General features: G+C 34.1%; 1 protein-coding gene across 4 annotated transcripts in view; it reads left to right on the top strand.

The window, feature by feature from the left end:
* LOC129264455 (uncharacterized) overlaps nucleotides 1-15,679 on the top strand; it is a 32,812-nt gene extending 17,133 nt beyond the window's left edge. For 2 of the 4 annotated variants that reach the window (XM_064102629.1, XM_064102628.1), the window contains 8 exons: nucleotides 959-1,068; nucleotides 1,826-2,007; nucleotides 2,669-2,701; nucleotides 4,304-4,494; nucleotides 6,093-6,186; nucleotides 7,351-7,644; nucleotides 9,648-9,703; nucleotides 11,651-15,679. In XM_064102629.1, the coding sequence (XP_063958699.1) occupies nucleotides 959-1,068; nucleotides 1,826-2,007; nucleotides 2,669-2,701; nucleotides 4,304-4,494; nucleotides 6,093-6,186; nucleotides 7,351-7,644; nucleotides 9,648-9,703; nucleotides 11,651-11,794 (1,104 nt within the window). In that variant the 3' untranslated portion in view covers nucleotides 11,795-15,679. The remainder of the gene's footprint in view (nucleotides 1-958; nucleotides 1,069-1,825; nucleotides 2,008-2,668; nucleotides 2,702-4,303; nucleotides 4,495-6,092; nucleotides 6,187-7,350; nucleotides 7,645-9,647; nucleotides 9,704-11,650) is intronic. The other 2 variants (XM_064102631.1, XM_064102630.1) reach the window with 1 other exon arrangement.
* The last annotated feature ends 6,402 nt before the right edge of the window (nucleotides 15,680-22,081 follow it).

Below are 22,081 nucleotides of genomic sequence, written 5' to 3'. Positions count from 1 at the left end.
GGTGAACTTCCCCTTTAATATATAGTCAGTGGTCCAACTCTGTGTTTAAAATTATGGAAGCCAAAAATGTCAACATTTTGTTTTCATTGTATGTGCCTTTTTTAACTGCACTTTTCCCCCATACTTCATTGGTGAAAAAAAAAATTAATTCATTATTCCCAGTAATGGATGAATTTAGCATCAAGAGAGCTGATGAATTTGAACCTGGGCTGTTGGAAATTTGTTCACCATTGGCTTTCCATAGTTAATCATAAGTTATAATTAAAATGAAAACTAGAAATCCCATTTAGTATCATTGTTGTTGTGTTGTTAGTTGCACTATTAGAGGAGCAGCAGCTGTAGCAGTGGTGGTAGTATACATACAAATGTTCATCAGGATGAATGTATATTTTATTGTTTGATTGCTGTTGTTATTATTCAATGCCTTGAACTATAGTACAAAGCTGCCAAGTAGTACGATTTTTCCGTATTTAGTACGTTTTTGCAACCAAAATACGGCAGTACGTTTTTTCTTTAAAAAATACGTTTTTTGTATTTTAAAAAAAAAAAAAAAAAAAAAAAAAATCATCTCTATATGTCTCTATTTCATAAAACGTACACAAATATGGTTATTAGATCAATGTAATTTCAGGTAACTTGTTTTTTTTTCAATCATTTTGTAAAAACCAGGGTGAGATATACACAAGTTTCAATGTTTTTTTTTTTTTCATCTGCAAGAGCAGTGCACATTTTAGCTTGCATGCAGCTTGAGCGCCGTGATGGGCGAGTGCGCCAAGCATTTTATTATGAAATACACTTTTTGGGGGAAAAATACAAAATATTTATCTCACACGGTAAAAATACTGATTTTTTTTTGGTCAAAATACTGATTTTGGGGGATAAGAATACTGAAAATGCAAAATACAACTTGGCAGCTCTGATAGTAATATTATTTTTTATTTTTCTATTTCCATTGCAGGGCAATACCTCAAGTGTACATAATTTAATGACATCAAGAGTATCACCAAGTGGAAAACATAAAAGGAAAAAAGGTCAAATAAACAATGGGAATACACCGTTACTTATAAGGTATAAGTAATTCAATGATTTCTTTATTGCAATATATTCTCTATTTCAATGTATTCTTTATTTGATACTGTGTAAGCATCTGCCCTCCTCTCCACATAAATGAATTATTATTGTCAAGATGGTATATTGTCTTGATATGAGAATTTGCTTGGTTGATCAGTCATAAGTTGACCTTGTAATCTGATTTTCTAATGTTTCCATGGTAACAGTCTATATTGAGATGTTTGGGAGAGCAGGTTTAGTCAGTTTGTAGTTGACGATTGGAAGTTGTTTGTTTCTAGTGGTGCTTCTTTGCTCTTCTAGTAAATGGACAATGAATTCAACATACATGTATAATACTTCATATTGTGTGTTCAATAAATTTCATGAATTTTATTTCATTTAATTAATATGATATTCTAGTATTCATAAGAATTTTCAGTTTATATTTTGTATTTCGCGTGGGTAGAATGAGGCCAAAAATGTACTTTGGAAGAGATTTGAACCATGCACCATGTCACCAGTAGTTGGGGATGTAACCACTTGACCACAGTAATTTCTTGATATTCTCAAACCCTTTTCAATTGCCTACGAGTTTCCGTAATCCTCAGCAGGTCGTGCAGTACTCCAACCCCAAGGATTGCACCGCATCACGCTTGGACCTCGGGTTCTTGCTTGAACCACATACCTTCTCACTCAAAATTGAGTGACAAAACCACTTGACCGCAATATTTCCATGATGTATGCTCATTCTCAAACACCTCTCTCCATCTTCCAGGAGTTTCCGTAATCCTCAGCATCCTCATGCGGTCGTGCAGTATTCCAATCCCAAGGATCGCACCGCATCACCCCAGGGTTCCGGCAGACCCCCGGTTCCTGCGCCTTACTTCTACAGCAGTAAGGGTCTGCCCCAGACGTCGGACGAAGGAGGTAACAGGGTCAAACTATCAAGGTTACCAGGTAGGTCAACAAACTTTTATTCCTTCCTTCCAGAGATTTTTATTTTTCAGGGCTCCTTTTGAGATTGTTAAGGCTTAACTGAGGCAAATTGCTACATTGTATTACAGTTTACATTGGAACCTGTGTCAGTAAAGGTGAGCCTACTGCAGCAACCACTTGTCTAGAATGGCATCCTGCCGATACGATCCACCTTTCTGTAAAGGCCATCTTTCTGTTTTCCTTGAATGTGTTCATGTGTTAAATGAAAATTGGAAAATAAAATGGACAAAGTAGTTTGAAACGTGTTTTCAAAAATATAGCTTGGATAAAACACTATATTTTACTGATATTTATATATATAATAAGAATACATGTATTTACATTGATGCATGAAATGTCTGTTAGTTGTTGAAGTTAAAATATATGAATATATGTGACATTGTAACATTACTCAGGTCATTCAAGATAACATTTATCAACAACCATTTTTAACCCCTGATGACCTTCTTTGACAACATGATATTCATAATGATGTAAACAACCTCATTTTCACCTAATCCGTCATCATATTTTAAGAATTTATCATTCCCTTTTGGTTTGTCACATGCATTTTTTAAATTTTGTATTTTCATATTTGTGACATATTTTCATTTTGACGATCCACTGCAATTTGTATCAATAGTGTGCTACATGGAAATTGTTGTATCCCGAAGTGGTAAGAAATATTCCAAATTGGGACCATCCCCATTTCCCTGATGTAAACATGGAATTCCGAGGGTGTGTTGTGACCCCCCACAGCAGGCTATATCGACCCCTTTTATTGTAGCTTGTAACCAAACCCTTCGATCTCAATCTAAATCTAGGGAGTGCTTTCATGAGACAAACAGTCTAGTGTTTTCACTGACATCACTATTCACACATTTACCCATGAGCCAATTAAATGCCAGGATTTTGGTAGCTTATAACGCTAGCCAGTGAAAATCATGGACTATTTCTATTTTGTTATGTTTCATGAAAGTTGCCCCATTGTTTTCCTCTGTTTTCTATCCTATACTGCATCAAATGTCACATTTCACATAGCTGGGGTAATTTGCTCAACTTCTTTTTTGATACTGTACTCCAGCTTGTTGTTTTTCCAAGTTATTATTAGAATGGACTTCAAATTCTCTTGTGTTTTGCTCTTATTTTATTTTGTCTCAATTTGGGATGGTGACTGTTGTATTTTTTTCCAAGTGAGCCAGAGAAGAAAGGGTTGATTTGCAAAGTGGATTTTAATGGATTAAAACCTTTTGTCCACCTTGATGAATATTTGTTCCACCAGTATGTATGTGTGAAGGAATTCTGTCGATGAAGTGTTTTTCAATTTGCAGCAGGGCACTTAATGAGAGTGGCTGTGAGTGTGGGAGGATTTTTTTCCATTGAGTTTGGGTTATTTATGGTATTGTGATGTTGTCTTTTCAGAAACTGTAAGGTAAATTTGGATTCAAACTTTTCTCTTTATTCCGCTTATCTTCATATGTTTTTAATTGAGTGCTGAGTTCAAGGTTTAGGGAGCACTTTGTACCGACTTCATGTTTTTGTTTGACATTTCTTTTCTTTTTTTTCATTTCATTATAAATAAGTTTAATGTGGTAATGATGGATGGAAATGTGTAGTTGTGTACATGCATAGTATTTATTAACAACAGGAATTGTATGAAATACTTGATATCGCTGTGTTTATTTATTTGTTTGTTTCAATACCAATGTTTCAATGTAGGTTCTATGAATACCATGCAACCACTTAATGAAGTGTCTCCTCAGGGATTCATATTGACCAATTAACTCTAAACCAATCAGATGCAATAATTTCAAGAGCTATGATAATTGTCAGTGAAGTGCTCCCATTTCATGAAAGTCATTCCCTGGCAGTTACCATAGTAACAGTCTTAGGCTAGTGCTTCTCGGCCAATCAACAATCTCAATTTTAGTCAGCACTGACAGTTGTCAGTGGACAAATGTTGATGGAACACCCTCAAGAATATAATCTATCACTAAAATTTGATTTGATTTGATTTATCGTCCAAACAAATAAAATTAGAAACTTGCTTGCGATTTAAACAAAAATACTCGTATTAAAAATAAGCCATAATTATGATGACAATCAATACACCCAGTCATATCAGCAGAATGGCATTGGAGCTAAAATTGGATGATTATTGAACTCATTTATGGGATATTTTCATTTTATTTGATATCTGTGGATAAAAGATAATTTGTAGGGTCTTTATCGTTGTGTATTCAAACTTTGTTGTAAATTTCATGTTTATTCTATACAGGTGCTACATCGAGAGGTCCTGACTCGGTGCTCGCCGCTCCAGGTGCAGGGTCGATGTCAAGGTCAAATAGTCGAACAACAGGGTCAACACGAACCAATCACAGACCTCCTAATGGCATAGAAGGGACACGCCCCCCTAGCCTTCATACCAATGCAAAAATTATCGATTCTGATTCAGTTTATATGATAAAGGTTTGGACACTGATTATTTATTTTCCTTTCCTTCTCTTTTGTACAGTGGTAAAGGTCTTCTGTGTCTCTTAAAGTTTCAAGCAGTTTTTGCTTATGTTTTATTTTAAGACAAATGAATAGAAAATAAAATAAAAACCAATTCCAATTTTGCATTCATTTCAATCATTTCAATGCAATTTATGATTTATTAAAATAACATGTCTTTCATGTGTCACCATTAACAACTGCTTGAAATTAATACAAAAATGTACTCCTTATTAATGGAAAAGAAATGCTGTTTCAGTAGTAGGGGAGATCGGGATTAGTTGGAACGCGGGGTAAGTTGTATTATTAATAGCAATAAATTGAGGGCAGTATTGCATAAATTTATTTTACAGGCATTAAAGAAAATTACAATGTTTCAACTTACCCCGCGTTCCAACTAACCCCGATCTCCCCTACATACCAGTAATTTGCAGCCCTGTCAGTGATAACAAGTTCTGTGAAATGGCCTGATTCGTTTGTATTTTCATACAGATTGAAGCTAATTTGATTCAGATTTAAAGTCAATAATTATTTTCATCTCTAAGGTTGTAGATTGATTAGTATGACTTCTTGGCTTATAAAGCTTTTGCCATTATTAAATCTTCCAATTGGTCTACAAGCAGTTGGTTTTACTTTTCAGATGGTATACTCTAATAGACCTTATGCATTGACGTCAATGCACTGTCATCTTAGAAGCTGAAGCCATTGCCTAGCATGCGTTGGTGATCTCCATCTTGCGTATCTCTGCCAGCATCATTTATTCCTATTCCAGTATCCTCTGAGCAAGGGTGCTACGGGATTATGACGTCATATATGCAATAAGGTCTATAACACATTGGTTTATCTTTACTTGGTCTACAGGCAGTTGGTCTACTTTTCAGATAATCTAGTTCCACAAGGTCTAATCCTGTTGAGCCTACTTGGTCTAATTGCTATTGAGTCTACACTATATTTAGTCTAATGTCCAGTTGGTCTAATCTTCCACTTTGTCCACTTTGATATCTTTTTATTTATTAAATCAAAATTTTGTTAAAAACAGTTCATCTAACCATATAGATCAAGTTGTGTTTGACCAAGTGGATATTAGATGCAATAGGAATAGCCTAACTGAAAATTAGACAAAATGGTAAATGGGCCAAATGGCAATTACACAAACTGGTTGTAGACAAAGTTGGATTAGACCACGTCGGAGAGTAGATGAAGAGGATGTAGACTAATCAGCAATTTATGAAATATCATACATCTGAATGGAGCGTTGTGGCCCAGTGGATTAGTCTCTGAACTTTGAAACAGTGGGTTGTGGGTCCAAATTCCGGCCATCTTGAGCTATGGCGTATTTTGTTTCAGCAAGAAATTGATCCTCATTGAGCTGCACTCGAACCAGATGAGGTGAATGGGTACCAGGTAGGATTTATTCCTTGAATGCATGCTTTATATATGGTAGCTCAGCTACAGGCGGGGTAATAATATACCTATTATCTAGTGCAGTAGAATATGTAGTAACTACACTATATAGATGGACATATAATTATTATCATGCCATGTATGTTATGTTTATTTTTCGTGATTTGTAGGAAAACTTCCATGTACCAGCTAGCACACCTGTAGCATCTACAGTAGATATGAATAGAATGTCTGAGATTGACCCAACTGACCACAGGTCAACAGGTATGCTTTTTCAGGTTTTTTTTTCTTATTTAGGCATACCCGGACATAGAGTTTACTTGAATAGAAGAGATAAATCAAACAAGCTTTATGGTGAATTTTTTTTTTCAAAGTCTGATTTAAAATAAGTTATTTTCCCCTTGAATTTACAAACAATCGGATGGAGACTGAATTATTTTGTTGTAACACTTGTTGCCCATAGACTCCAGTCCACACATATCGTCGGCGGTCATCCGAACCGTCGTATCACACATTACGACAGTGCAAACCCATTTCAGAGAAAATTGACTTCAAAGTTTACTATAATTTTCACGCTTAGTTCCCCAACCTTACAACATATTCATTGCTAGAAAAATACATGGTTGGAAAGACCAAGACAGTTGCTTGACATTGGTATCTTTATTTTTACACAAAACCAAGGATCAGAGAAAATATCGCAAAAGAGCTCCTTGCTTGTAATTTCGGTTCGAGCGGTTTAGATTTCCCCTGTAAAAAAAGACCATAGGGGATACAACAACCCTGACCGCGATTTCAATGCGCGCGGTCAGTCAAAACGTAGTATCGCTTTTCACGTGCAAAGTCAATGCAGTGCATATGGCCGATAGGACAGGCTGACCGCGCATTGAAATCGCTGTCAGTCGAAACGTCGCATCGCTCTGCTACAGTACATGTTTCCAATGGGATTTGTGCATTTTATTAAAAATTTGTAAGAAATTCTCTGTGAAAATCCCCTCATATCTCAGAAATTAAAATAAATTGCTGCCTAGAAATTTAGTTATGAATAGAATAGGACTTGTACTTTCACTTTCTGCAAAAATTTCAAAATCAATTTTTTAAAACCAAAATTGACTGATACGACGGTTCGGATGAACGCCGACGATATGCGGGCTCCGTCCACAGTGGGTTAAATGCACAACCTGGTCAGTATGCAAATGAGGGAGCTGATTGCATCACCCACTCACTATTTCTTTTGTATTTTGGGAAATGAATTTCTCGATATGTTATTTTAATGTGAAATAAAATTTGACCCTTCCTGAATATATAGAATCGTTGTTGTTGATGATTAGTTTTCATGTGTACAAAATGAATTTATTCTATCATCCCCAACCGATTTAAGTTTTCTGTATTATTCTTGATGTGTTTGTATCATCCCTCACGACCTTTCAGATTTAAGTCAGAGACACCAGGTGGTGACGTTACCAGGCAGCCACGCCCCCGGCAGCATCACGTCCAGTGCCGTCGGACCCACGTCCTTCCCCAACGGCACCTCCGTGGGAGGGGACATAGAGCTAACATCCGTAACGGGGGACAGCGTGGAGTTGGAGAGCAAGCCGGACACCCAAGGCCGCAAGGAATCCATCGCCGAGACGGTCACCTTCTCCATCACCATCTCCGTGGAGGATGACTCTGGTCAGTTGAAGACGATGGATCTAGATGAGGAGGCGGGAACACAACTAACAGGTAACAGTCAAGCCTCGGAGATCACAAAAGGTGGTCAACCTGTCTTTGAAGACCATGATTTTAGTTTCCCTTGAATAGTTAACGGTCATTATACAAATAGCGAATAGGCATGAGTGCGATGGTGCGATATTTCGCATGAGGTGAAAGAAAGATGCTCTATTCAACGCCGAGTTGAATAGAGCGTTTCTTTCTTTCACCGAATGCGAAATCTCGCACCATTGCACGAATAAGAATATTCGCTATTTGTGTTGTACAACGCCTCGGAATTTAGCGAAAATATGAAAAAACAAAGAGTTTATCCCTATAGTAATCTATGAAAAGGGAGCAAAAATACTGAAAGCAGAAAGCAAAATCCCACAAGCGCACATGACCTTGGGCAGCCTTGCGCATTTAGCTTGCTGGCTTATACGCGTATTGTTCATTTTTACCGAGCGCAATTAATTAAATCGTATTGTGACGTCACCTCCTAAAGCCGTGCAATGGTACATTTTGGATGGTACGTCTTTTGTGCAACGGTACGAATGTTTGACATTCAGCCTCCCATTTGCTCGCGTACAACAAGCTAAGTAGGCGTTGTACAATGAAAATTGTATTGCAGGAACCTGTCCATGACCCCCACCTTTCCCATAAAGACTGCTTTTCAAACTCTCTTTGGTAGTCTTTATATACAGGTTTTTACTGTATTAAAGGAAACTGTCTATAAAGTCAACCTGTTCATACTTATTGCTTTTCTCTTGGGTGGTCATATACAGGTTTTTACTGTATTACAGGAAACTGTCTATATAGTCAACCTGTTCATACTTATTGCTTTTCTTGTTTCTCTTGAGTGGTCATATACAGGTTTTTACTGTATTATAGAAACCTGTCTGTATAGTCCACCTGCTCATAAAGACTGCTTTTCTTGCAGGGTTCCCAGCCCATCAGGGAAAAATAAATTACTTTTTCCCAGTCAGGGAAAAATCAGGGAATTTGATTACAAAAAAAATACCTAAAGTCAGGGGAAAATGCCTCAAATGAGGGAAAAATCAGGGAATTTTGATTGGTCGATAAGTCGAAAGCACGGTAGTCAGTCAGACTCTACTATATTTTGTTGCATATCAAAACAACATCCATTTAATGACTGGTTATGGTGGTTTTTTTTTGTGTAGCCTCTTTGACTGCAGTAAAAAAAAAATTAAACTGAAAATACATGTAATTCACTGCACAAACTTACAAAACATGCGAAACTGTGAATGGGTTTAAATAATTATCAGGGAATTTAAAACTACATCAGGGAAAAATCAAGGAATTTTGTTTTCTTGAAAAGCTGGGACCCTGTCTTGTTTCCATTGAGTGATCTTTATGTACAAGTTTTACTGTATTATAGGATCTGAACCATAAACACCACTTTCTTGTCTTTCTTGGTTGGTCTTTATACATACAGGTTTAACTGTATTCAATTCGATTCAATTCAATTTATTTATTAGGTAAAAATCACATGAGTAGATATATACATTGTAAAATGTGAGGATCAAACACCCTAGGAAAGCAAGAGGCTTGAAAAGCAGGGGGACACAAGTAAAGCAAATAAATTACAGTAAGAATAAAATACATAGGAAATAACAATTGAAATAATACATGAAACAAGTTACAATATTTACAATACATGACAAAACAAGATAAAACAAAATATATCATGCAGAAATCTGTCCATAAAGACTACTTTCGTGTCCTTCTTGGTTGGTCTTTAAATCCAGTTTTACTGCATTTGATTTTTTTTAAAATTTATTAAGGTGGAGATTGATAGCAATATCACCGCAAGAGATAAATAGTACAAGTTTGGATTACAAGGACCATGTACCAGTGTCCTATTGTGGGACATTACTCCTTCTTCGCTGCATTAGTGAAGATCTCTCGAGCCTGTTGACTAGCGATTATATGCATAGAATTATTGATTTTATGATGGATTCATCAGAAAGATGCAGAAGTGGATGTTGTAAATTATTGTCCATTTCTCATTATAGGAACTGGTAATAGTGAGGGGGATGTGAGTGCAAGTGAAGTGGCAGAAAAACAGAAGGTAATATAACCGTATTATTATTATGAAATGTATAAGATTTTTTTTGTTGAGCTTCCATTAAAGGACAAGTCCACCCCAACAAAAAGTTGATTGGAATAAAAAGAGAAAAATCCAACAAGTATAACACTGAAAATTTCATCAAAATCGGATGTAAAATAAGAAAGTTATGACATTTTAAAATTTTGCTTAATTTCACAAAATAGTTATATGCACATCCTGGTCGGTATGCAAATGAGGGAACTGATGACATCACTCACTCACTATTTCTTTTGTATTTTATTATATGAAATATGAAATATTTTGATTTTCTCATCATTGTCATGTGAAATGAAGTTTCATTCCTCCCTGAACATGTGGAATTCCATTATTTTAACATTTTGTGCTTCAGGCAAGGAGGTCCTAATCGTCAAATTCGCAAAAATTGAAATTTTGTATAATTCAAACAATAAAAAACAAAAGAATTAGTGAGTGAGTGACATCATCGACTCTCTCATTTGAATGTAACTGGCTCGTTCATATAACTATTTTGTTAAAAATAAGCGAAACTTTGAAATGTCATAACTTTCTTATTTTACATCCGATTTTGATGAAATTTTCAGCATTGTGCTTGTCTGATTTTTCTCTATTGATTCAAATCAACATTTTTCTGAGGTGGACTTGACCTTTAAAGACCATAGTTGACTTGTGTTTAAATAAAATGTTGATTAATCTAATTTTCATGTAAACATGTTTGTAAAGGCATTTAGAGATATATGTTATAATTTTCATGTCCCCCAAAAATTCATGTGATGATTCCAATTCATTACTAGAAATATGAATGTGTCTGCCAGGTGGGGATCCTGCCAAATGAGACACAATACCATTTTAGGGGCCATATTGTCAGCCTCTCAAAATGTTATGTCTAATCCGGCTGGATCCACACCTGGTGTCTGCCATAAAACCCTTTTGATTTGGACGATATGAAATAAAAATGTGTTTTACTTGATATATTGTTTTTTTATTTTGAATGAAAATGAAAGGGTGGGTTGCCTGATTAAATTAGGCTGTTTTTGACTGGAGTTCTTTGGAATTAATGTATGTCTGTCATCTATGTATATGTCACTTATACACTTTCATTTAAAGGACAAGTCCACCCCAACAAAAAGCTGATTTGAATAGAAAGAGAAAATTTAAACAAGCATAACACTGAAAATTTCATCAAAATCGGATGTAAAATAAGAAAGTTATAATATTTTGATTTTTGCTTAATTTTACATAACAGTTATATGCACATCCTGTTTGGTATGCAAATGAGGGGACCGATGACGTCACCCACTCACTATTTCTTTTGTATTTTATTACAGTATATGAAATATGAAATATTGTGATTTTCTCGTCATTTTCATGTGAAACGAAGTTTCATTCCTCTCTGAACACATGGAATTCCATTATTTTAACATTTTGTGGTTCAGGCAAGGAGGTCCTAATTGTCAAATTTGTAAAAATTGAAATATTGTATAATTCAAACAATGAAAAACAAAAGAAATAGTGAGTGAGTGACATCATCGACTCTCTCATTTGCATATCACAGAGTTGAGCATAGAACTGTTTTGTGAAAAATAAGCGAAAACTTTAAAATGTCATGATTTTCTTATTTTACATCCGATTTTGATGAAGTTTTCAGCGTTATTCATGTTTGATTTTTCTCTATTAATTGAAATCAACTGTTTTCTTGGGTGGACTTGGGAGCCTTCATTGCTTTTTGGAGGTTCCCATTTCATTTCATTATGTTGTATTGTATTGTGCATTATTTTGTAGTTTCATTGTTGAACTTGAAATGAATATATTTCTTTAGTATGCCCAGTTGCTGTTCAGCTTCATATTAATAGATTATACTATTGTACCTTATTAATTGCCTGATAAATTAAGTTGAAAGACTAATTACTTTGTTTTCTCCTCCTATCCAAGGAGTCACAAGCCAAGAAGCAGGCAGAGCTCGATCAGCTCCTGGAGGAGCATCATCAGATTGTCTCCCAGATCGAGGAGCTGGAGAAGATCAAAGGGAGCACTGGAGACTCGGCAGAGGAGGAGGAGATGGAGGCGGAGCATTAACATCAAGCTCCCTCTTATGTTTGGTTGGCATGGAGAGTGGACAAGAGAGACTGCATTTGTTGTGTGGAGTACTGTACGTGCTTACTTGTACTTGCACCAAAGAAATAAGATGAATGCTGCCATCTGGAGGTTGTTTTGTTATAGTCCAAGTTGGTGTACAATGTATTTATGAGCAATTTAATCTTTATTGAAAATCAGTGTAAATAAATCTTTGTTAATATGTTTCCCAATTAAACTCTGAAGTGATGAAAGTACTAATAATTTGGACATTTCTTTGTGTCAATGATATTTGTAAGTTGAATTTGATGGTTTATTAGAATTACAACCTCCTCTCTCACTCTCTTTTAATTTTCTTTGTATTTTTGTCCCTCTGTGTCTGTCTCTTGATCTCATTCTGCTTCTTCTTCTTCTTCTCGCTCTCCCTTATTTATCTCTATGTCTGTCTGTCTCTCAGTGTGTGTTTCTATTTCTTTCCTTGTCTCATTTTCTTTTGCTTTCTCTAATTTTTTGGTATCTATCTAGCTATTCCCTTCCCCTTTTATTACATCTTCCTTTCATTGCCATTCAATATATTTTATGGCATTTAATTTTGTTTTCTTTTTTTCCTCCCTCCCTCATTTTTTATTTTTATTTTTTTGAGGGGGGGGGGGAGGAGTGGGTGACCTTGCCCTCAGAAACAAGGGTCATTCCCAGGTCATTGCACCCTGCCCCCTCCTGTCTGTGCTCTGTAGAAAATGCAAGTGTGATTAAGTGTGATTGAACGTCATGCTTAGCACCGATGTACACATGATATTTAACGCGCAATCGATTAATGCGCAATAACACTTAAATCTTTGTGACCCCCCCCCCCCCTACCCAAAATTATATATGCATACAGTTTGTTTTTTCTTAGGATATAATTTCTTGTGTTTTACTGATTGCCCTGATCCTGTAATCTAAAACTTTACTTAGTGCTCTTAGGGCTGATTTTAAACAAAAATCAATACAATCCATTGTATAAATCAAACCAATGGTCTTTTAATCATACACATCCATATATTTCATGTGGTCTGATCTCTGAGATCAATTTATTTTCACTATAAAAATATTGACAATTCTGTAAAGATAGTCCTGAAATATTCCTTAGACCATCCATTATATTACTTATGTAGTATGGGTATCTTTGTATTTATAGTAAAACACCTTGGCATTTAACTCGAAATTCTGATCAATAAGTGTTTTCCACAAAACTTAAATTTTCGCTATTTTTTCTTTGTAATACTCATATTTTTGTTACAACACATATTATACAATGAGGATTAGATTTCCTATTATTATTTTTAATGGATCAGTGAAAGTCAGATGGTTGGCATTTGTTTTCTGGTGTTTTGACCTTTTCAGTATTAAATCATGTTCAGATATTGGTTACTTTAAAATATACAATATATTTATTATCAAGGGAATAAAAGTCTCCCTTTTTTATCAAGCATTATCCATGTGCTGACTCTTTTGTTTTCTGTTAGTATTATGGGTCATTGTATTAAAAGTGAGAGAGAAGAAGAGTTCTGGTGTAGAAGTTCTGACTCCAATCCTGCAATAAAATAAGAGGGTTGTGAGTTCAAATCCCACCACGGCCTAGCATCCTTTGGCAAGCATCAATCACTCTCAACCCAGGTATTGAATTGGTACCTGGTAGGGTGCAAAAGCCTGTGTAATAAAGCCTAGCAATAAGATTGGAAACTCTGTTGAAATGCTCCCTGGAGAAAGTCTGTATACATTGTGTGCGGGCAAACCAGGATCAGATGACTTAGGTAATATATATGTAAAGTGCTTGGAGACGTTCTTATGTATTAAGTGCTATATAAAAACAGAATATTATTACTATTATCATTCTTATTTATAAACAGCACACAAACATACCATGAAAATTAAATATTTCAACACTTTTTATATTCATCGAAAAATTGAATCTGTACCATACTTTAAGAGACAATACAAGATGTGTGTGAGAGATATAACATGTAAATAATAAAATGCTTACAACTCTTGATGTGTATAACATTCAATTTAAATACTTCTATCATAATAATGTGATGATAAGGTATTTTTAAAGTAAATGTCGACCTTCTCACTTTTTTTCCTATAGATATTCTTGATTTTTATTATGTAGTTCACCAATATTGAATATTGTCATATATTTACAAATATAAGATCAAATGTAATAAAATCAGATTGTTCCTTTATGTGTGTGTAATTTATGAGGTATCTATCTAGATATTTCATTCATAATTGAAAGTATAAAACGTGAATTTTTAAATTTGATCAAAATTCTCTAATTTGATGTATATATTAATAGTTGATTCAATTCAAAATCATGAACTTCCAAAATTAGGGCATTTTTGTATGGAATATGGTATTCTTATTTATACAAATATATTAGCAATTGATACTGGCATATGTGAGAATAATTATTGTAATCATTGTGTGTAATGTATGTATTCAACTCCCCATTTACAGTCTTGATACATAAAAAAGTTTGTGGTCACATTTATGATACCGGTATATTAAATGTGATTATATAAAGTCGAAAACCTGCAAACCTGCCACATTGGGATAAAGATTCCATAATGTGAATTATATTGACTATTACCCTAACACTGAAAGCTTACCAGTCTAGTGACTGTTATATCAGTTTTAAATCATTGATTCGTTGTGACAATTTGATCTGACAGTCAAATCTTATCAAGTACCCCTCTGTGTAAAATTATTAATTTTATTGAAAGCCCCTTTGGGACACTTCTCTTATGTATTTATTTATCATAATACAGGAAACAGTTTATGAAGGTGTATCCTGAAAATGTTGTCCCCTTCCATTCTTGACAAGTAGTTTTATAGAACAACTAATGATGATAAGCAATTTTTTTTTAAATTAAGACATTTGAATTGCAATGTTTACCCATCTGTATGAGATTTTGTAATGGATCTTCCATTTTATCAAACAATAAATTCAAACTTGAATGTGACGTATGGAATCTCACACCTTCGCTTAAAATAAGCATTTTCAATTTGCATATGGCAAGAGGTTAGCATATGATATCTTGATGTTAAAAGTCATTTTGCTGTTTTATTGTTGTTGTTTGCTTGATTGTTTTGATTTTGTTAAGTACCAGTTGTTTGTGTTATATTCAATTGTTTTATTTGTTGCTTTTGTTCCAATTATTTTAGATACATGCTTTAGTTGTAAGCCTTTGATATCAACCAGCTAAGACAATCCTTATTTGATGAAAACTGTTAATAAAGTTCACACAATAGACATAAAAATGGGGTCTTTATGAACATGTTCTTTTGATAGATGTTAAATGGGGAAAAGTATTTAAGAAAATAAATGTTATGGTCTTTATAGACTGGTGGTCCTTCTATATGGGCGCTCACTTTAAGAAGGTCTCTTCAGTTCTCTGTGGATATGCTTGTTAAAGAATGGTATTAGCAAAAGCCAGGGTAATGCAGCATTGTATTAAGCACTATATGAACATTGCATATTATTATCATTATTATTATTATTATTGTAAATTATAGCTTTGCATTTAGAAGTAGGCCTATGTAAAGTAGGTAGAACAACTGTGAGCCTGTCGTCTAATGATAATGATATTGTTTTGGTACAGAACATAGTGATAGGTTATGAAAATGCTTTAAGTGCCATAAGTGAATGAAATAATATTTTTAATATAGTAATGTTATTTTGTGACTATTGAAGATATTCAAACATTTTTGCATTGTATTTGGTACATGTTATACCTCTATACATTGATTATTATATATTTATACTGAATAGATTGTGGACAGAACAAAGTGATGTGTTTTTATGAAAAGTGCAAACTATGTAATAAATGACTATTTCATAATCAATTCCCAGTTATGACTTTTTTTTAGTTTCATTTATTTTGCTCTATATGATTATATTGGATTCAGCCATATATTAAAGAATAAAACCTCCCATTCTTGAAACAGACAAAATGACAATTTCATACACAGAATATTTAGGTGATATAATTATGTACAGTCTTGTTCACTCTTTTGTAAGAAAATACTAATTCCAAAATGCTGTTCGTACTGTTTTACATTTAAAATTCCATATATTCCAAGTCAGCTTGATAACAGGGTGGACTATTGGTGCCAGTGTACTTAGTTTGACATCATGACAACATAACTGTGACATGTTTGTTTCTTATGAATTACAGGGGTCTTATAGTTACACTACCCCAACCTTTATTTTATTTTGCTCATATTTCTATTTTCCTTTCTTTTTCACCTTTTTTTTCTTGTATTTTTCTTTGTTTTTCACGACTTGGAACTCATAAAGTGGCAAACGCCTTGATAAGCACATACAATTGATGAGAATATCTCCACTATTTCTTCCAGTCCTGTGCATTTTAAGCAATTTGTCATACCCCATTATTCAGTTGCCATCACTGCATGACTTGCGAATGACAATATTAATCGGCATGTGTGGGGGGTAATTGTCGATTTGGAATTCAGCCGAAAGATTTGACTAATTCTATTTATTAAGCGGATCTTGTTGATGACAGATTAAGGTGATAATCCCTTTGATTGCTCAGTGATAAGAATAGATAACAAATTTCTGAGATGTGTTTACTACAAGAAACACTTAATATTTTTGTCGTCTATTTTCTATGCTTGCAATTGTATGTCTCATTCAAGCTCAAACTAGTGCCTGTCCTTTATATCAAGAAGTCTTCTGTTAAGGCGGTGGGGGGGGGGGGCAGTGGCGCATTGATGAGGTTTTGCGGTATTGGACCCCCCCCCCCCCCCCCGGAAAATATCCATGACCCAAAAAAGTTATTTTTTTCTGAATATCATGTCCCCTCAAAATGTTTGGCTCTACGCCACTGGTTTTTAAGCTCATTCGGCCCAAAGGGCCGGATGAGCTTATGCCCTGGCATCCTTCGTCTGTCGTCCGTCCACAATTCAAAAATGCTTCTTCTTTGTCATTTCAAGTATGATTTTAATTCTGTTAGCTTTATATGATAGCACAAGTTTGGGGATTCAAAACTTCTACACAGAATTTAAAAACTCATTAAATATGCTTATTTATGCACATTTTTCAAAATTGAAAAAAAATGCTTCTTCTTTATTTGTTGACTGATTTGATTTTTTGCTTCCATCTGGTAGAACTTCATGAGGTTCACCAAACTTCTACACAGAATTTTGACTAGAAAAACTTTTCTGCTAATTCATGCAAAATTAATATATGCATATTTTAAAAATTCACATAAAATTATGCTTCTTCTTTATTTGTTGGCCGATTTTGATTCTGTTTGCTTTATATGATAGCTCTGGGTGAGGGATTCAAAAAATTCTATACAGAATTGTGAAACTCATTAAATATGCTAATTTATGCGCATTTTTCAAAATTCACAAAAAATGCTTCTCGTTCTTTATTTGTTGACTGATTTTGATTTTTTTCTTCCATCTGGTAGAGCTTCATGAGGCTCACCAAACTTCTACACAGAATTTTTAATAGAAAAATTTGTATGCTAATTTATGCGAAATTAATTTATGTGTATCTTTAAAATTTCACATAAAATGCTTCTTCTTTCTATGTTGACTGATTTTGATTTTTTTTTTCTTATCTCGATTTCATACAGCATGAAAACAATAGAAATGCATCTCTGCAATAAATTAAATAAAAAAAATAATAAATAGAGATATTTTTCATTTTTCATTTCATTTAGTGGTTTCTGCAACACTTTTTCATAAACACATGAACAAAGAAAATACAATAATAATATACGTATAACTGACAAGCAAAACATTGAACATAATTGCATTTTCTATTAATACATATCGATTTTTAGAAGGTTGCAGGGGTTGCCACTATAAGCTAAGCTTATGGCAACAATTGATGAGTTGTCGCTGAGCAATGAGCACATGTCAGCGAACTTATCTCTTTCAATGAATCAAGTCAGATCTCTTTCATAAAATGATTGGATATGTCCATGCATGCATGTGAGAAGGTTAAGCACTATCTGATTGCCAAGATTGTGTTGTTAGCTTCTGCTTTGTTGAAGAACACTTGGTTGATAATATGTGTATTGTTTTAATTTACAAATCTGATCCAGTAGTCTTTTGGACTTTGATTTCATGAGCATTCAGTCTGTGTTCGACTGACCTCTTTCATGCCAATTTAATTACCAAGGAATTCTGTTAGATGTTGCGTCAGTTGAAATTTGATTTTTTTTTTTTTAATTAAGACTTTAAAGTGGCTATATCGGCCGGTGCAACTCTCGGGAGAATCAAGTTTGACAGTAGGCCTAGATGCATATTTAATAATTTGCAGTGTATAAGGGGTGGCAATTTGAGTTCAATAATTTTCTGACAAGCAAATGAAGGGGAGATACTCTTGTGGCTTCAGACAACAGATAGATTACCAGAGAGTTACTATGTGAAATATAAAATATGTAAGAGACAATATATAATTTCGATATCTCCCTGGCGGCACCGATGAAGTTTCTGATCAAATTTAATTTTTACCATAAAAATGATGCATGTAGGCCTATCTTTCCATCACTCTGCACTCGCTCGTTAATATAGTTAGACTCCCAAGACGGATATGGATGCAAACATATTCGGCAAGCTAGGTGATCAAAATAATTATAAAACAGATATATTAATAATCATAATATAGATACCATGGTGTATTTTGAAGAAAAAAAATCGCTTCTTTTACCAATCTTTGAAAATAAAACACATATTTATATTTTTTATGATAGAAGACAAAAAGTAATGGGTGACGCCATCGGTTCTTTTACATTTGGATACTGGCCAGGATGTGCGCATAACTGCTTTAGATTTCAAGTAAAACTTTGAAATGCCTTAACCTTCTTATTTCACCTGTTCACACACGATTTTGGTGAATTTTTCTAAGTTCTTGTTTGATTTTTCTTCTTTTCAAATCAGCTTTTCGTTAGGATGGACTTATTGCAAAGTACATGCGGAAAGAAAAATGAAACAAAAGCTCAGGGAGCTCATATTTTTATTGCTTACTGCGCACGTATATATTTGTTACTTGGGAATGCAAACGGATTAGTCAAGTAAGGTTATGAGGTAATTATGTGCCCTTTGTTACGACGAATTTATACTTATCTAAACGGGCTTAGTTTCCTTGCTCGCTACAGTTTCTCGTATTCACACACTGTTAGAAAATTTATCCTTTAAGGTCAAGTACACCCCAGAAGAAAGTTGATTTGATAGAAAAAAAATCAAACAAGCATAACGCTGAAAATTTCATCAAACTAAGAAAAATATGACATTTTGAAGTTTCGCTTATTTTTCACAAAACAGTTACATACACAACTCAGTGATATGCAAATTAGAGAATCGATGATGTCCCTCACTCACTATTTCTTTTGTTTTTTTATTGTTTGAATTATAAAGTAATTAAATTTTTACTGATTTGACAATAAGGACCCTCTTGTTTGAACCACAGAATGTTAAAACAATGGTAATTCCACATGTTCAGGGAGGAATAAACATTTGTTTCACATGACTATGAGGAGAAAATTAGATTAATTCATATTTCATGTAATGAAATACAAAAGAATAGTGAGTGTATGATGTTATTGATCTCCTCATTTGCATACCGATCTTGATGTACATATAACTGTTTTGTGAAATAAAGCGAAACTTAAAAATGTCATAACTTTCTTATTTTCCAACCGATTTTGATGAAATTTTCAGTGTTATGCTTATATTATTTTTTTCTTTTTATTCAAACCAACTTTTTGTTGGGTGGACTTGTCCTTTAAAAAAAAGCTCCTGCAGCAAAGTCTCGAGAACAACTGTAATCTTACCAGATTGCGTATAATCTTACATTGTATCATATAAAATTACAGGAAATTGGTATTTGGTGTATGGAACCTTACAAATTTTCTTAAATAAAACACCCTTTCCCTTAAAAAAAACAGACCTGTTCTGTTAAATTGTAGAAAAATTCATGTTTTATGAATTTACAGAATGATTCTGTTATTGCTTTCTGCAAAATCTTGTTTTTTCTGTAAAATCTGGGGGTTTTAACAGTGCAGGATGATTAGGAAAACAAATAGATTTGGCAGTCCAGATGTCAAAATTACAAAGATATGTATTTAACAAGAAGTTACCCCTTTCCTTTCATGGTACAAAAAATGATTTTTTTTTCTCACTCGAATATTATTGACTGGTAAATGCATGCCGCAAGAAATATAAATTTAGAGTTTACACTTTATTTTCTTGATCGCTGCGCTTACTCGTCGATATTTCAATACAGGATAAGTGGGAGAGGCAAAAAGACTGCGCGAGCCAGATACATATTTTTAGAGTTAGGTTTTTGTATACATTTCTCTCACTGTAATTAATGCCTATTTGTATGCGCTCGTTGTGCTCGCTTGTATGTTTAAAAAATGTTTTGCTTTAAGAGACGAACTTACATGTATGGTTTGGGAAAGCGAGAGAAATAAATACAATTATTATACTTATGACTACCTTGAACTAAATACGAAAATTATATGTAGTTCTATTGTCAGTAAGAGTTTGGATTTCATTGCTCGCTTTGCTCGTCTTTCTTGCTTTGTTCTCTTGTGAAGTGTAATAAAATGTCGTTAGTTTGGCTTGCTCCTGATAAATCAATTGCATTGTTGACCAATCCATATTTTGATTCTCGATCAATAGATGGATTGACTGGTTTATTAACTGATTTGCCAGTATACGCAGAGTGACTGTAAATTGATTAGTTTACTGATTGATTGATCATGTGTAATGGTTGGTGGAAACACAGTGTCGTCGTTGATTGACTAATCATTTTATTTATTCATTTGTCTTTTTACCAATGCGTTCACTAATTTATTTGTAGAGTAATTAGTAAGCGTCATTGTTGACATGTTTATTTGCTTCATGTGATTGTTTACTTGCTGACCAACGGAGTAACAAATATAATGGGAAAATGCTTGGAAATTTCGTAAGCTGCAACATTGGGGCGGAACCATTGTAATTTGATAGGACAATGGGACATTCTGAAATCAGGGGATTTATGATTATACAAACGTATATATGTAACTCAACATTTTTCAATACTTTTCATTATTCTTTTTTTTTCTCCCCTTATATTTTCCTCACTTTCTTATGTTTTGTATAACTAGCGCACAGATGGGGGTGGGGGCCTTAGGGTGCTGGAACCTCAAAAGTTCCACGAACAAGAAAACAAATTGAAAGGAGAAAAATGATCAAATAAAAATTAAAGGCTGAAATGTGGTATAAATCTATCATAAATTAGATTTTCTTTTTATAAAGGCTGGCAACTTTGGAGAAATTTCTTCCATACTCTATGTGCCACCTATTTTATTTTATTTTATTTATTTATTCATTCATTCGTTCATTCATTCATTTGTTTATTTATTTATTCATTTATTTATTTATTTTTTTTTTTGGGGGGGGGGGGGGACTAACTACGCCACCGTTCGTATCACTTGAAAATTGTAGGGTGCCCCCTCCCTTGGGCGTTGAGTTACCAAACCAATATGTAATGTTTGTGGGCTACATGTAAGCATATAAAAATAAATCATTGGAAAATGAAAATATCAATAGAAGGTAGGGACATTTTAGTAAACTTTCCCTTTACCTCTATGTAAGCACATCTCGTGTTTTGTTTTGTTTTTCTTAACCTCGTTTTGAAACATGCATCACAAACACGCATAAGGCATAATTAAGTTATAGAAGCAATGCAAATCCACAGGTAGCTGTTTGTTTGGTTTTTATTTACTTTGCTCTTCAGGTAAAAATCTGAAAGAATGATGTTTGTCTAAAAGTCTAAAAGGCAATCAAAGATTCTCCTTGGGGGTCTTATCTCTTCATTTTATGGCAAATAATTAACCCTTTTTCGGTTAAGTGTTTGGTTTAATCAGCTACCATCCGCGTGGGCCTGTACTCAGAAAGCTCACACTTAACCATATCGAGGATTTGACGAGATTAAAAATTTGTATTTGTTCGTTGTGTGAAACGTGTGTGTAATTATTCATTGGTTAAAATGCATTGTGACGTACCAATATAGAAATTGACATCGAGGATTATGTATTTAATGGATATCTACAATCCATACACTCTTAGATAAATTTGGTCAAAATAACCAATGTGTTGGTGAGTATGTGTCCGACAAATATTGTCAAAATTAACCAATCTATTGGTTTGAAAATACCAAAAGTTCCTGAAAATCAAACACCTGTAATCTTACTGCACTGTGTAGTCTTACATATATTCTGT

This window comes from Lytechinus pictus, chromosome 7 (genome assembly GCF_037042905.1).
Source record: "Lytechinus pictus isolate F3 Inbred chromosome 7, Lp3.0, whole genome shotgun sequence".
Taxonomy (NCBI): Eukaryota; Metazoa; Echinodermata; class Echinoidea; order Temnopleuroida; family Toxopneustidae; genus Lytechinus; species Lytechinus pictus.
This window is presented reverse-complemented; position numbering and strand designations above follow the sequence as displayed.